This window comes from Hemiscyllium ocellatum, chromosome 32, assembly GCF_020745735.1.
Source record: "Hemiscyllium ocellatum isolate sHemOce1 chromosome 32, sHemOce1.pat.X.cur, whole genome shotgun sequence".
Lineage (NCBI taxonomy): Eukaryota > Metazoa > Chordata > Chondrichthyes > Orectolobiformes > Hemiscylliidae > Hemiscyllium > Hemiscyllium ocellatum.
This window is the reverse complement of record NC_083432.1, coordinates 46,676,191-46,690,877: the sequence shown is the minus strand read 5'-3', so window position 1 is coordinate 46,690,877 and position 14,687 is coordinate 46,676,191. Positions and strand designations below refer to the sequence as shown.

General features: G+C 41.1%; 1 protein-coding gene across 1 annotated transcript in view; it reads right to left on the bottom strand.

The window, feature by feature from the left end:
• Positions 1-14,687, bottom strand: part of gpr179 (G protein-coupled receptor 179) — an 84,395-nt gene that overhangs the window by 15,318 nt on the left and 54,390 nt on the right. The window contains exons 6-8 of the mRNA XM_060848916.1: positions 13,103-13,212; positions 8,149-8,387; positions 1,612-1,750 (exon numbers count right to left, since the gene is read on the bottom strand). Of these exons, the coding sequence (XP_060704899.1) occupies positions 1,612-1,750; positions 8,149-8,387; positions 13,103-13,212 (488 nt within the window). The remainder of the gene's footprint in view (positions 1-1,611; positions 1,751-8,148; positions 8,388-13,102; positions 13,213-14,687) is intronic.

Below are 14,687 nucleotides of genomic sequence, written 5' to 3'. Positions count from 1 at the left end.
TATGTCTTTCCCAGTGTGGTTGTTCCTGTAATCCAGGAAATATGGCAGTCAAACCATTGCAGACAAGAGCTGGAAAGATATGATGATATTCTACACCATTAGTTAGGCTGGAGCACTGTGTGCATTCTGGTCCCCACACACTGTAGGGAGAGTGTGGATGCACTGGAGGAGGGGAAGAGGAGTTTCACCGGGATGTTACCTGGGATGGGGCCTTTTAGTGATGAAGAGAATCTGGATACACAGGAGGGTGGACCTGTTGGTGCAAAGCTCTGAGTGGCATAACTAGGGGAAATTGGGATAAGCCTTTCTCCTTAGTGAAGGGGACAGTTACCATAGGCATAGAATTAAAGAGCAGAAGATTTAGAGGAGATTGATGGAAAATTGTTTTCACCCAGAGGATGGTGGATATCTAGAATTCACTGCCTGAAAGGGCGATAGAGGTGGAACCTGGATATAGGTTTGCTCACTGAGCTGGAAGGTTCATTTCCAGATGTTTCATCACCCTACTAGGTAACACCTTCAGTGGGCCTCCGGGCAAAACACTGCTGATGATTCCTGTTTCTATTTATATAATTGGATTTCTTTGGGTTAGTGATGTCATTTCCTGTGGTGATGTCATTTCCTGTCCTTTTTCTCAAGGATGGTAGATGGGGTCTAACTTAATGTGTTTGTTGATAGAGCTCCGGTTCGAATACCATGCTTCTAGGAATTCTCATGCGTGTCTCACATGAGACATGAACAAGAATTCCTAGAAGCATGGCATTCCACCCGGAACTCTATCAACAAACACATCAAGTTAGACCCCATCTACCACCCTCTGAGAAAAAGAACAGGAAATGACATCATCACAGGAAATGACATCACCAAACCAAAGTAACCCAAACATATAAATAGAAAGCAGGAATCATCAGAAGTGCTTTGCCCGGAGGCCCACTGAAGATGTTACCTAGTATAGTGACGAAACGTCTAGAAATGAACCTTCCAGGTCAGCGAGAAAACCTACATCCAGATCCTCAACCTGAGCTACAAGTCTTCTCAAAACTTGCTAAGGTGGAACCTTTATAATGTGTTAGACGACTTTTGAGGAATCCTTGAAACATCATAGCATACCCAGGCTACAGGCCAAATGCTGGGAAATGGGATTAGAATAGATAGGTGCTCGATGACTGATGCAGACATAATGGGCCAAAGGGCCTCCTTCTGTGCTGTAACACTCTATAGCCCTATGACTGTGATTATCTCTGCACGGTTAGCTCATCCTAACAGTAATTAAGTAAACAACCTAGCCATCGACTGAGTAGTAAATATTATCCAGCATATGAGAAGAATTGTCCATCAGTGTTGTGGAGTATTTTATGTTCACATGAGAGAGCAGACAGGCCATTAGATTAATGCCTCATCTGGAGGACTTCACTTCGGAGAGTGGAGCCGGTCCTCAATGCAGCACTGGGATGGTCAGTGTGGGTGATGACTCCAGGCATCTGGATCTGGACTGCAGCATGAACTCTTCAGACTGCGTGCTACAAACTGGGTCACAACTGACTTCAGATAGCAATGGAATGGCTGACAAGAGGCAGTTAAGAGTGACAGCAGAACTGGGCATTACTGTACCTGACACCATAGAAGGCAGCAGACATCAGGATTTCGTTGTGAATGGCAAGACCCATGAAACGTGGCTCATGATAGGTGGATGGTACTGTTCGCACGGCATAGCAGAGATAGCTTCCCCAGCACAGCAAGAGGAACTCAGCTGCCAAGACAGAATAGAAAATACAGGAAGACATCAGTAGCCTATAGAAACTATAGGTTAAAGTTCAAAGAAAATGTTAGGGGAGATTTGAAGGAACAAAATAAAGGAGAAAGTAATAAGACGTATGAGCATAAGTTCACATGTTCGTAGGATATAGGAGCAGTATTAGGCCATTTGGCCCATCGGGTCTGCCCCACTATTCGATCATGGCGGATATGCTCCCCACTCCCTTTTTCCTGCCTTCTCTCCATAACCCTTTAACCCATTACCAATTAAGAATCTGTCTAACTCCTCCTTAAATTTACTCACTGTACCCGAATGCACCACACTTTGGGTAGCGAATTCCACAGATTCTCCTCAGCTTGGTTTTAAATTTGCCATCCCTTAGCCTATGATTATGACTCTTGTCCTAGAATGCCCCACAAAAGGAAGCATCCACTCCACGTCTATTTTATCCCTACCTTTTATCATCTTGAATACCTCAATTTGATCTCCTCTCATTCTTCTAAATTCCAGAGAGTATCAGCCTAAACTGTTCGTCCCATTGAGTTTGCTCCACTATTTGATCATGCCTGATACATTTCTCACCCCCATTCTCCTGCCTTCTCTCTATAATCCTGATCCCTTTACCAATCACGAACCTCTTAAAAAGCTTGCACAAGCACTTTGGGCAGATTGTCTTCCTTCCCAGTTGTAATATTGCAGAGGGGGTATTTGTTAGGAAACAAAGTCGAGGGGACTATGACTGCTAATTTAATAAATCTAAAAGGATCTATAGAAGGAGGCCATGACCAAATGTTACATCTTGTTCAGAATTGCATAGCCAGAGAATACAGCCTGCATTTATAGGGGGTAAATTACCTCATGGGAGAAGTGCTTTAATGTCTGAGTGGTCAAGCTGCAGAATAGAAGATGGCAGCAACATTTTGTACAGTAACATTCAAATGGAAATTGCAGGGCTCTTTCAGAAAATGATATTTTGGAATATAGAGGGCTGAATTTTCTATGGGTGGGGCAGATACTATTACAAGCTCTTGTCTGCATTACAAAAGCCAGTTCTGAATGGACCAACTTAAACAAGAAGATCCCCCAGCCCCACAGCAACAGTACGCTACGTTGGTTTGAACACTGTACCAGGCTATCAGAGTGCCCGGTGGTATTGCAAGCCCTTGAGACTAGGAAAAGTCGTGGACACATAAGATCGCATGGGATTGGGCACAAAGTTAGGTGGGGGGGGGGGGTTAAGGTGAGGGGGGTTTGGAAGGCAAACAGAGAAGCATAAAGTGGGGAGGAATATTCATCTTGGGAGTACACTCAATGTGCACGTCATCCCACCACCCCCTCCCGAAAGATATATGCAATTTTCTTCCCAGATTTTCACCCCAGACGATGAAATGTAGACTTGTTGATGAAGGCTGATTGAGGTGCTCAGTCAACAACTCCATGATTCTTCTATCAAAAGTCTCCAGGATGGCAGAAGGAACATTAGATAGACTTTGGTCTTTTCTCAGCTATCTACTCCTACCTCTGATCTAACAGGGTTAAGGATCTCTCAAGGTCCTGATGAAGGGCTTATGCCCGAAACGTCGACTTTCCTATTCCTTGGATGCTGCCTGACCTGCTGTGCTTTAACCAGCAATGCATTTTCAACTAAGGATCTCTCAATGCTACTAAACTTGAGTAAAAGGATCCACTAGGATTCTGGTATCTGAAATCGGTAATGAAATTACACTGTGCAAATATGGGACAGCCTTTCACACATTTGCAGGAAATTCCCATTTGCTATTTATTCTCATCCTCAGTCAACATCCCAGGTAATGCAGCACATAAAGGAACTTCATATAATTTCCTTCCACAACACAATCCAAACCTGTAATTTCTACCACCGAGAAGGACGTGCAGGGAAACATCAATGCTTTGTGCTTTGTGATTTTCTCTACGTTAGCAAATGTAACCTATATCAGAGAGAGCTGGATTCGTATTGAGTCATATATAAATTGCCAAAATATTGGTGGCTAGTTTTCGAAAGTGCTCTATTCTTGAGCAATGCCATCTGGTCAGTTAGCTCAGTTGGCTGGATGGCTGCTTTTCAATGCAAAGGGATGCCAGCAGTGTGGACTCAATTCCCAATCTGACTGAGGTTACCCTCCTTCTCAACCTCTCCCCTCATCTGAGTTGCAGTGACCCACATGTTAAGACACCACCATTCATCTCTCTCTAATAAGGGAGCAGTCTTATGGTCTGATAAGACAATGGTGACTTTACCTTTAACAATTATTGATGTACACGAATGTAACATCTCAGATGTTACATATGCAGTGTGAGTTACATATATACTCAGATTACTAGTCTGTCATGTACATAGTTGAGTAGCTAACTACCTGACTTGAAATCCTGGAACTCTCTTCCTGACAGCATTCCCCACATCCCCAGGACTACAGCGGTTCAAGAAGGCAGCTCACCACCACCTCTTCCAGAGTATTAAATACTGAAGTCACCAACAATATCCCACATAAAGTGAATGAATAAAAAACATGTTTTATATTGATAGGCAATATAATTTTAAGGCACTTAAAATCCAAGTTAAGAGACATATGGGGAAAAGAATAGGAGAGTGGTCCAACCATTCTGAAATATGATGGAATTAAAGCTTAATGGTACAGACACTCTGTATCTAACTGGGAAGGAACCTCGTGAAGATGCAGAAATACATCATTTTTACATTTTCTTTGAATTTGTTTTATTAGTTATGCACAACTGGAGTTCAGACATCATGTGACAGAGCCACCAGGAATATATCCGAATGGCAACCTCGGAATCAAATGTTACAAAATGTGGGAAGAGAAAAAGATGATGGAATTGGTGTTTGGATTTGTAAGGTCTTAAAAGCTACTCTTTAAAACTCATTCCCAGCCAATTCCTTGGGAACCAGGAGAGAGAGAGGAATGTTATTTTGGGAGGCTGTTGTTTGGGCAAATAAGGGGCAAAAGTGAAGTTGTAAATCAAAAATAAAATAGAATGAGAAAAGGGAGGGGCAGAACTTACCGAATTGCTTTAGTACAGCATCATGTTATTTCCCTAGAGTGTTGGAGGCTGAGGGGTGACCTTATAAAGGTTTATAAAATCATGACTGGCATAGATAGGGTGAATAGCCAAGGTATTTTCCCCAGGGTAGCAGAGTACAGAACTAGAGGGCATAGGTTGAAGGTGAGAGGGGAAAGATATAAAAGGGACCTAAGGGGCAACATTTTCACACAGAGGGTGGTGCGTTTATGGAATGAGCTGCCAAGGGAAGTGGTGGAGGCTGGTATAATTACAATATTTAAAAGACATCTGGATATGAATAGGATGGATTTAGAGGGATATGGGCCAAATGCTGGCAAATGGGACTAGAGTAATTTCAGATATCTGGTCAGCTTAGACGAGTTGGATGGAAGAGGTTGTTACCGGCCTGTACAGCTCTCCGACTCTATGACTCTACTCCAAAAGATCTCATTATGTTTCACAAGAAGTGAACTTTAATATTGTGACTTGTTTTGATAAATTGGACAATCTGTATGGAAAATTAGTTGTGCAGATTAATGTTCATAGTACTTAAATTGTAGCTATGACAGCGACTACACTCCAAATATAATGCATTACATGAATATTTTGATATGTTTCAACATTGTAAACTGCTGTATAAATGTTAGTGTTCCTTTCATCTGTTATGTTTGTGTCATGATAATTTGCAACAACATTAATATAAAATTAATGTAAGATTTAACCAAGTGGAATTTATCAGAGGGAAGGCCATGAAAATATATTCATTGTGACTCTGTGAGAGTGCATCCCAGGAAAATCTTCATGAAAACATTCTGGATGAGTCTATGCGATTCTAACGCAGGGTGTGAGGACATGATATGAAAAACTTTTTGAAGTTTGAGGGTGTTAAAGGCACTATATAAATGCAAGTCTTTCTTTGGGTGTGATCATATTGTTTACATTGACAACAAGGTTTAAAATGTTATGAATTTTGATTCACAATTAATTGAATAATCCCAGATTAATGAATGAGCAGATTCATCACATCAACCCTGTTTCATCAGTTCCTACTGACTCCACCCCAGAGCTTAATGCTGGTTGAAAATATTCATAGTGGAGACCCCTTATCCCAACCTTTCCGCCTATTTTATAATTAACAAACAAATTGTCAGAGCAAATGAAGGAATAAGAGGCATGTTTTTCTTAATCACACCAACAATTTTCCTCCAGAGTTGATCAGAACTTAAATCAAGCCAAAGGCAATCCTGCTGAAGGGTTGGTGACCTCCATTCCTTATAACTGGTCTGCTCTGCTTCGGATGCATGTTGAGAGCCTTTCTCACTGTAACATATGTCACATCATATTCCCTAATGGTCTTATTTCCCTTTCTGTTGCTGAGCAGGCCTTTCTCATTAAATTGAGTGGTTTAGACTTGGGGGCTATTACAAAGGAAGCACAGAACCGTCACAGAGCAAACTGCAGCTTTAATGAGAGTTGGTTAGATTGTTTATGCAGCAATACTTTGTTCCACATCAATGCTTCAAAAAGGGGCATCACTGAGCCTTTGACAGACAGCTGGAGATAGACAGGAGAGCTCCAAGCAATTTGCAGTGACTTCGGCTGCACCAGGATCAATTCATCATATCTTACAGCTTTTGTCATCAAACCTGGTCCCAGGTTATTTGTTACCAGCTGTCTGAAAAAAGGGAAGGCTAATGGAAAAACTATTTAAGGGATTTATAGGCAGTTTGTGCGAATCTTCTCTCTGGGGAGAGATGTGAATGTCACTGATGGGTTTACATCTGATTTCAATGCATGCATCATTAGATCAGATTGTGAGCTGGCTTTATTTTTATGAATTTATTTTTAACTCCTAAGGTCGGGGGACTTCACTGCAGGAGGTGGATTGTTGCAGTTACTCAGTGTCAGTGTCAGATCAGATATGACGTGGTTTGACACAGAGTAAAACCTCCTCTGCCTTGCTCAAATAACCTGTCCTAACCTCAAACTCTGAAGACGATCATTATGACATTTGACACTTGTTATTTGACACCTCTTTTTGGAATTTGGTGAATGCAATGAACAAATTAGAGATCTTTCCATCCTAGGAACCAGAGACTAACAATGAGAGATAGTGCACTGATTGGATATGAATGTACATGACAATGGTAAAAGTAACTTTACTACATTGAAATAGTGAGATCACATAACAACAGGCAATTTCCTTATTGCATGAAGGTCATAAATGAAAGTTAGAAGTAGAAAAGATTTTAAATAAATTACTGTCAATCATACTGCTGCACCCGACAGTAGTTAATAGAGTTGCAATATGAACAATTTTGTTTTAAATTGAAACTTGCACCTTTCTGAATTCAGGATCTCCCAAAATACTTTACAGCCAATTAAATACTATACTGTGTAAACTCTGTTGAAATGCAGGTGAAGGTTTAAAGAACAGAGCCTGGAACCTTAAGTGAACGGTGGGCCAATAGTCTCTCTTTCACCAATGAGATTTAAGGACAGAGAAAGAAACAGAGAAGTAGGATTATATTGGGACACATAATACAGAACCAGCTACTCAATCCAACCAATCCATGCCAGAGTTTATGTCCACTCAGTGAAGTGGATAAATTTGACTCAAATTAGATACAGAGAGAGAGAATAGAAATAAAGATTAGATTCGAGAAAAAAGAGAAAGGAAAAGTAGGCTTTACTATAATAAACATAACAATAAAAAGTCTTGAAATGCCTAGAAACAAGTTACTATCTATAGAATAAAAGCAAATTACTACGGATGCTGGAATCTGAAACCAAAAGAGAAAATGCTGGAAAATCTCTAGACCTGCTGAGATTTTCCAGCATTTTCTCTTTTATTATCTACAGAAATTGGATTCCATTGTTCCAATTGTTTCTTTTTGGAGTTGTAGAGTTTGTGTTATGGGAACATGAATCTTGTCATTAAAAAAGGTCCTTACATCGTTCAGTGCCAACCTTAACTTTATGGTGGTTCACTTTAACTGCATTCATGCAGAAGTCTTTTTTAAAATGTCGGCAACATTGAAAACCCACTGCTATTTTCATGATACTAACAATGCTGCAGTGTATATTATTGAATCAATTCTCAATTCATGCCATAACTCTTCCTTTCCATAAATTGCTGTACAATTTATAGTTTACTATTATCAAGCTTTCCACTATATTCCCAGTAAATTCTTGGTCACTGGACCCAAGATAAATCAATTGATATTTTCCAGATACATTTTTAACATGGCTATTGGATAGCACTTTGAAGTAAAATGTTTCTTTTGAACTACTGTGCCTAGAAATTGCCAAAAACACTCATAAACACAAGACAATAAAACAGTAAATGCTACCAATGGCCATCATGTAGTCCCACCGATCGAGTTGGCACATGTTAAAGAGCTGCCCATCTGGAGTTTGTGACTGAATGACCAGTGGGATCTTCCTGTCCATGTTCTCCCAGGCAGCCACCGTCCACGCAATGAGAAACCAACAGACCATTAGCACAATGACAGCCAACATTTTCAGTACCCTGCAGCATGTCATGTAGGGTACCCGCTGGGCAGTTCGGGATAGGAACACCTTCAATACTCTGGAATAAAACATCAGAGACAAAAAAAAGGAGGGTAAAGAGTGTAAAAGGGAGAGATTTAAAAAAATTAAAATAGAGTGATAGAAAGGGAGGAGGTAAAGATATAATTGGAGGGGACAGAAAAATAATCATTTATATAGAATCTTTAACATAGGAAACCAGCTCAAACTGTTTTCCAGCAATGGAAGTTAATTTATTCATAAGTTCAATATAAAGAAAGACTGTACTAAGTGAATTGGGGAAATGTTATTTAGCTCACAGTCATTAGTAGACCAGGTACGAGTAGCTCTATCAATATTCTCATCTTATTCTCATTCCTCATGGCAGACAGTTGTATTTTGTTCAATCAGGAATCCAAAATATTTTCTAGGTAACATTCCCCATTCTGAATAATGTGCCAGCTATTGCTGCTACAGCAAATTCTGTTGTCATATCCAAGTAGTTTTATTTATTTGGGTGGCACGGTGGCACAGTGGTTTAGCACTGCTGCCTCACAGCACCAGAGACCCGGGTTCAATTCCCGCCTCAGGTGACTGACTGTGTGGAGTTTGCACGTTCTCCCCGTGTCTGCGTGGGTTTCCTCCGGGTGCTCCGGTTTCCTCCCATAGTCCAAAGATGTGCGGGTCAGGTGAATTGGCCATGCTAAATTGCCTGTAGTGTTAGGTAAGGGGTAAATGTATGGGTGTGTTGCACTTTGGCGGGTCGGTGTGGACTTGTTGGGCCGAAGGGCCTGCTTCCACACTGTAAGTAATCTAATCTAAAAAAGTTTCAGTTGCATTCTGGAACTGATGGAGAACTCATTAACTCTCAGAATGTCGCATTGACGTTTGGCACTCCATTGAAATTGCAACACAGACACACACACACACACACACACAGACACACACACACACACACACACACAGACACACACAGACACACACAGACACACACACACACACACACACAGACACACACACACACACACAGACACACACAGACACACACACACACACACACACACAATCACACTTTTGGACTTCAAGTGAATCTTGATCCATATGGAGAATGATAGTTTAACACTAATCCTTCGAATTATTGATTTAATTGCAGAGAAACAGGCCATTTGGCTCAAATGGTTCATGCTGGTGTTCCAGCATGCTCCACACACATCTCCTCGTCCCACCTCTTTTCATCGAACCATATCAATGTATCTTTCTAGCCCTTTTTCTCTCCTATCTAGCTTCCCATGTGTGTAGCAATGCTACTCACCTCACCCACTCTCTGTGATGGTGAATTCCCTAGCCTGACTATTTCCTGGTTCAACATATTTCTCCCGTGTTCCTTATTCGATGTAACATTGATATTTATGTCCCTTAGTTTTGGACTTACGTGAAGTACCTCTATGACTATTGGAATGGGTCTGGCTGGGTTACAATTCAGAGGGTCATTGTGGACTTGTTGGGCCAAATGGCCTGCTACCACACACTGTAAGGATTCTATAAAAAAAAACCTTTTTCAACATCTATCAGCAACCCACCCTCTCCCACCTCCGTAACCTCCGCTTCCAGGGGAATGTTGACCTGATCCCAGACATTTTCTATGGTCGCCAGGAGATGGAAAGATAGACAACAAATATACAACAGATAGACAACAGACAGACAACAGACAAGACAACAGACAAGACAACAGATAAGACAACAGATAAGACAACAGATATACAGAGATAGACAACAGCTAGATGACAGATCGACAAGATAAAGAACAGATAACAGATAGATAACAGATAGACAACAGGTACACAACAGATCTGCAACAGACAGACAACAGACAGATGACATAGAGACACAGAAATACAACAGATTGGCAACAGATAGGCAACAGACAGACAACTTAAAGACACAGAAATACAATAGATATACAACAGATTTACAACAGATATACAACACATAGACAACAGATATACAACTGATAGACAACAGATAGACAACATAAAGACACAGAAATACAATAGGTATACAACTGATGGACAACTGACAGCAGATATGCAACAGATAGACAATGGATATACAATTGATAGACTACAGATAGACAACAGATATGCAACAGATAGACAACCGATGTACACCAGATACACAACAAGACAACCAATACACAACAGAGAGATTAACAGAAAATGTACAAGAACGTAAACTGATTGCACTTTGCGTAAATGATCATTGGTCATGTGAGCCTTGTTGATCGACTGTTTGGTTATGGTAGCCATTGCTGCATATTCATTCACTCACACCTGAGCTGGTGAGAAGAAACTTGCATGGTAGATAATGGGGGAGCCTGTTGGAAAAAGAAATCACACTAGGATTTCTAGAAGGCATTTAACAAGATGCCACATAAAATGTTATTGTGTAAAATAGGACCTCAAGATATAAAGGTAACGTACTAGCATGGGTTGAAAATTAACTGCTGGCAGTAAAGAGTAAGTTTGTGTAAATGGATCTTTTTTTGATTGACAATTATGAAAAGTGGGTTCTCACTAAGGTCTGTGCTGGAACCTCAACTTTTACCATTTATACCATGACTTCCATTGAGGGATGCAAATCCATGGTAGCTAAATTTTCAGATGACAAAAAGATACACAGGGATGTATGTTATGAAGAGGCCATAAGGAATTTGCAAACTGATATAGGTAGTAGAGTGAATAGGCAAAAACCTGGCAGATGGAGTAAAATGTGGTGAAACATGTACTTATTCCCTTTGGCAGGAAGAATTAATTAAATGGAGTGTGACTGCAGAATTTCAAGACTTACAAACAGTTTATACGGGTACAATGCATAATCAGAAATGTTAACGGGATGCTAACTTTTATTACAATTAGATTAGATTACTTACAGTGTGGAAACAGGCCCTTCAGCCCAACAAGTCCACACCGACCCGCCGAAGCGCAACCCACCCATACCCTTACATATCACTACGGGCAATTTAGCATGGCCAATTCACCTGACCTGCACATCTTTGGACCGTGGGAGGAAACCGGAGCACCCGGAGGAAACCCACGCAGACACGGGGAGAACATGCAAACTCCACACAGTCAGTCGCCTGAGGCAGGAATTGAACCCAGGTCCCTGGCGCTGTGAGGCAGCAGTGCTGACCACTGTGCCACCGTGCCGCCCACAAGAGCAACTGAATATTAAAGAAAGATGCTTCAATTAGACAGGGCATTGGTGAGACTGCAACTCAACAGCTAAAAGGAACACTGTACAAGTGTTGGGGGTGGTTCAGAGGAGGTTTACTAGGCTGATTCATGGATTGAGTGGGTCGTGTTAGGATAGATTAGACAGACTGGGCTTTAGGAAAGTAAAGGGTAACTCAACTGAAATTTATAAAGATCCAAATGATGTTATCAAGGTGAATATGGAAAGGATGTTTCCTCTTGTGGGTCTAGAGCTGAGTGGTTCAAGGAATGATGTCAGAAATTGGATCTTTACACAAGGCAGTATGAAATCTGGGCTCTCCTGCAAAAAATCTGTTAAGGTTCAGGGTCAATTGACAATTTCAAAACAGAAATTTCAAGAGTTTTGTTAAGAACTGTGTTTGGATTTGAGAAACCATTGTGAGCAGATGGAGTTAAGATACAAATCAGGCAAACTCTAATGGAATAACAGACTAGGATCGTGGGCTGAATGGCCTCCTTCTGTTCCTAATGGAAGGACAGAGAGACGATATGTGGCTTAAACTTGAAACTGGTCACGAGGAACCAGGTATTAAAATTTCTAAAAGTAGACAGCCTGCAAAACTCGGTTCTTCAAGTAAGCAAGCTGAGATTGGTTTCACAGAAATAGGCTAGAGATTATGTACATCACAGTTAGTTACAAATGTAACTCACAGGCTGATCGAAGCCCAGCACAGTTAAAAAGTAACATGATCTAACTGAAACTGTCCTCTTTTCAAAAGCCCTGGTAAAAGGCTCAGGTCTAAAGCAAATTGCTGTATAAATAATTAAACGGCACTAACTGAGGAATGACAACACTGCATTCTATTCCCAGATCTGAAACATACTTTCAGCCAATTGCAGTGAATTTGTTGCTTTTCTCCTGAATGGCCTTCAAGGACAAGTGCTGACAATCAGTTTCTCCTGATCCAAACAGAAATATAGATTTCAGAGAAATTACTTAAATGGTTTGGCTATAACCTAGGGCTAACCAGATCTCTGTTTAGGGAATACTAGCTACTTTTAGAGGTGGGAAAATAATTAGACCAGAAATAATAAACATAATACAACGTCTATTCTATAATGGGATCTTTAGCCCTTAATTTTATATTTCCATTATAAATTCCCATATCTATATTTATAATGGAAATTGCTTCTGTAAACTCATCATGTAAGTAAATTGTAATGAGACTCCAGCACTTTTGGCAGCAGTACATTACCTCTGCTGGTAGGAAGATGTGATTAAAGTGAATGTGGTTATTTATCATGGGAACAGTGATAGGAGCCTTGTGTAGCCAATGGTATTATCAGAGGAACCATTGTTTATTAATAGACTCAGCCTATGTTCTATTCTTCATATAACTTCTTCCAATGAAAGTACTCCCACACAGACTCATTTATAAATGGCAGATACTCAGATCCACTCCAAGGATGCAACATCTGTCCTACACGATGATCAGGTGATGAAACCTGACCAGTAAAGGAGAAGTGAACTTGGTGATTCCCAGTCACTCTGTGCCTAAGGTACCTGTAAATCTTCAATGTTACTGTTCCATAGATGATGGCAAATCCCAGTGTTCGCACCCATCGCAGGAGAACACATCGGAAAACACTGGGTTGAAAGTATAGGATAAATACCTGTTGGATGAACAAAGAGATAGGCAGACATTAACATTGATTCAATAATTGGGTAGATGCCCAGGTTTGTAGTGAGTCACTCACCTCCCAACTCCCTAAAGCCTGTCACTGGGTCAAAATCCTTCAAGTCCCTTCCTATTTGCATGTGGGTTTATCTACCCTCCCACCCTCACCCACTGAGCTGCTGACAGCAGCAGCAGCTCACCACCACCTTATCAAAGACAATTTAATTGGACAATAAATGCTGGTCTAGCCAATGACACCCAGATCCCTGAATGAATTAAACAAAAGGTTAACGAATTTCTGTTGAAGTGCTCATTAAATGCTAAGATCCTGTTCACTGCCCTTGGCATAAGAGGAAATGTACACTGACATTGAGATGGAACATTGCTTGTCTTCCAATCCTTCTTCTGTGCATTCTATAGCACCTCTTTTACAGTATTTTATACACAGCAAACGTCCACAATGTGTCATTAACAGTGCTATACTAGTGAAGGAGCAGCCAAGTCAATTCAATTAAATCCCAGGGAGTGTCCCTTCTCCCAATGTGGGAGATGTGCCTGTGAAGGGGCTGCACAGACAGGGAGCTTTTGTAGCTCTGTTCGGAGTCAGCAGCTTATACATAAGTTTTCATAGAATCCCTACAGTGTTGGGCCCTTTGGCCCAACAGGTGCACACTGACCCTCTGAAGAGTCACCCACCCAGACCCATTCCCTTACCCTTTAACTCTACATTTACCCCTGACTAATGCACCTAACTTACATATCCTGAACACTATAGGGCACATGGCCACAGCATCTAGGGAATTATTACTGCCCAACGGAGGAGTCTTCATGTTGATGAGGACAGAATCTACCTGTATGTGATCCTTCTCATCCCTGGTTGACTTATCCCATTTTTCACACATTTGTGTTTTCAATCACTGGTGTTTGGGGTTAGTGTTTCCACCAATTCTCCTCTCTAGTGTTTTTGACAAAACAGTCAATCAAATTAAACCAAATTAGAATTGACTAAAGAGCATCGCAACTAAAATGAAATAACAAATGAAACTTATCAAATGTATTTACAATATTATGTTTCTTGGGGGAGGGAAGGTGAAGCATCTCTAGCTCCTGTGGTGCCCCCAGTCATGGAAGGCCTGAAGTACACCAATGGGCAATGCATGCACCCTCACCAAGTGCAGGAGTAGCCACTGAAGAGATGCAAGCCATTGGCTGCACCAAGCCCCTCTACAGCCCACTGCCTGAGCTGTTAGTGACCACCTTGGCCAAATCCAGAGGCCAGAGCCATGACAGGGTCTCGGATCTTTCTACTCCTCCTCACACTGTGTTTCTCAGCATCAGAAACACAGAATCCTTCATAGAGATATTTTGAACCAATCTGTTCAGAAATGTTATGACACACCTCTGGAGCAGGTGGGCCATGAACTTGGGTCTCCTGGCTCAAAGGTAGGAACACTACCACGGTGCCACTAT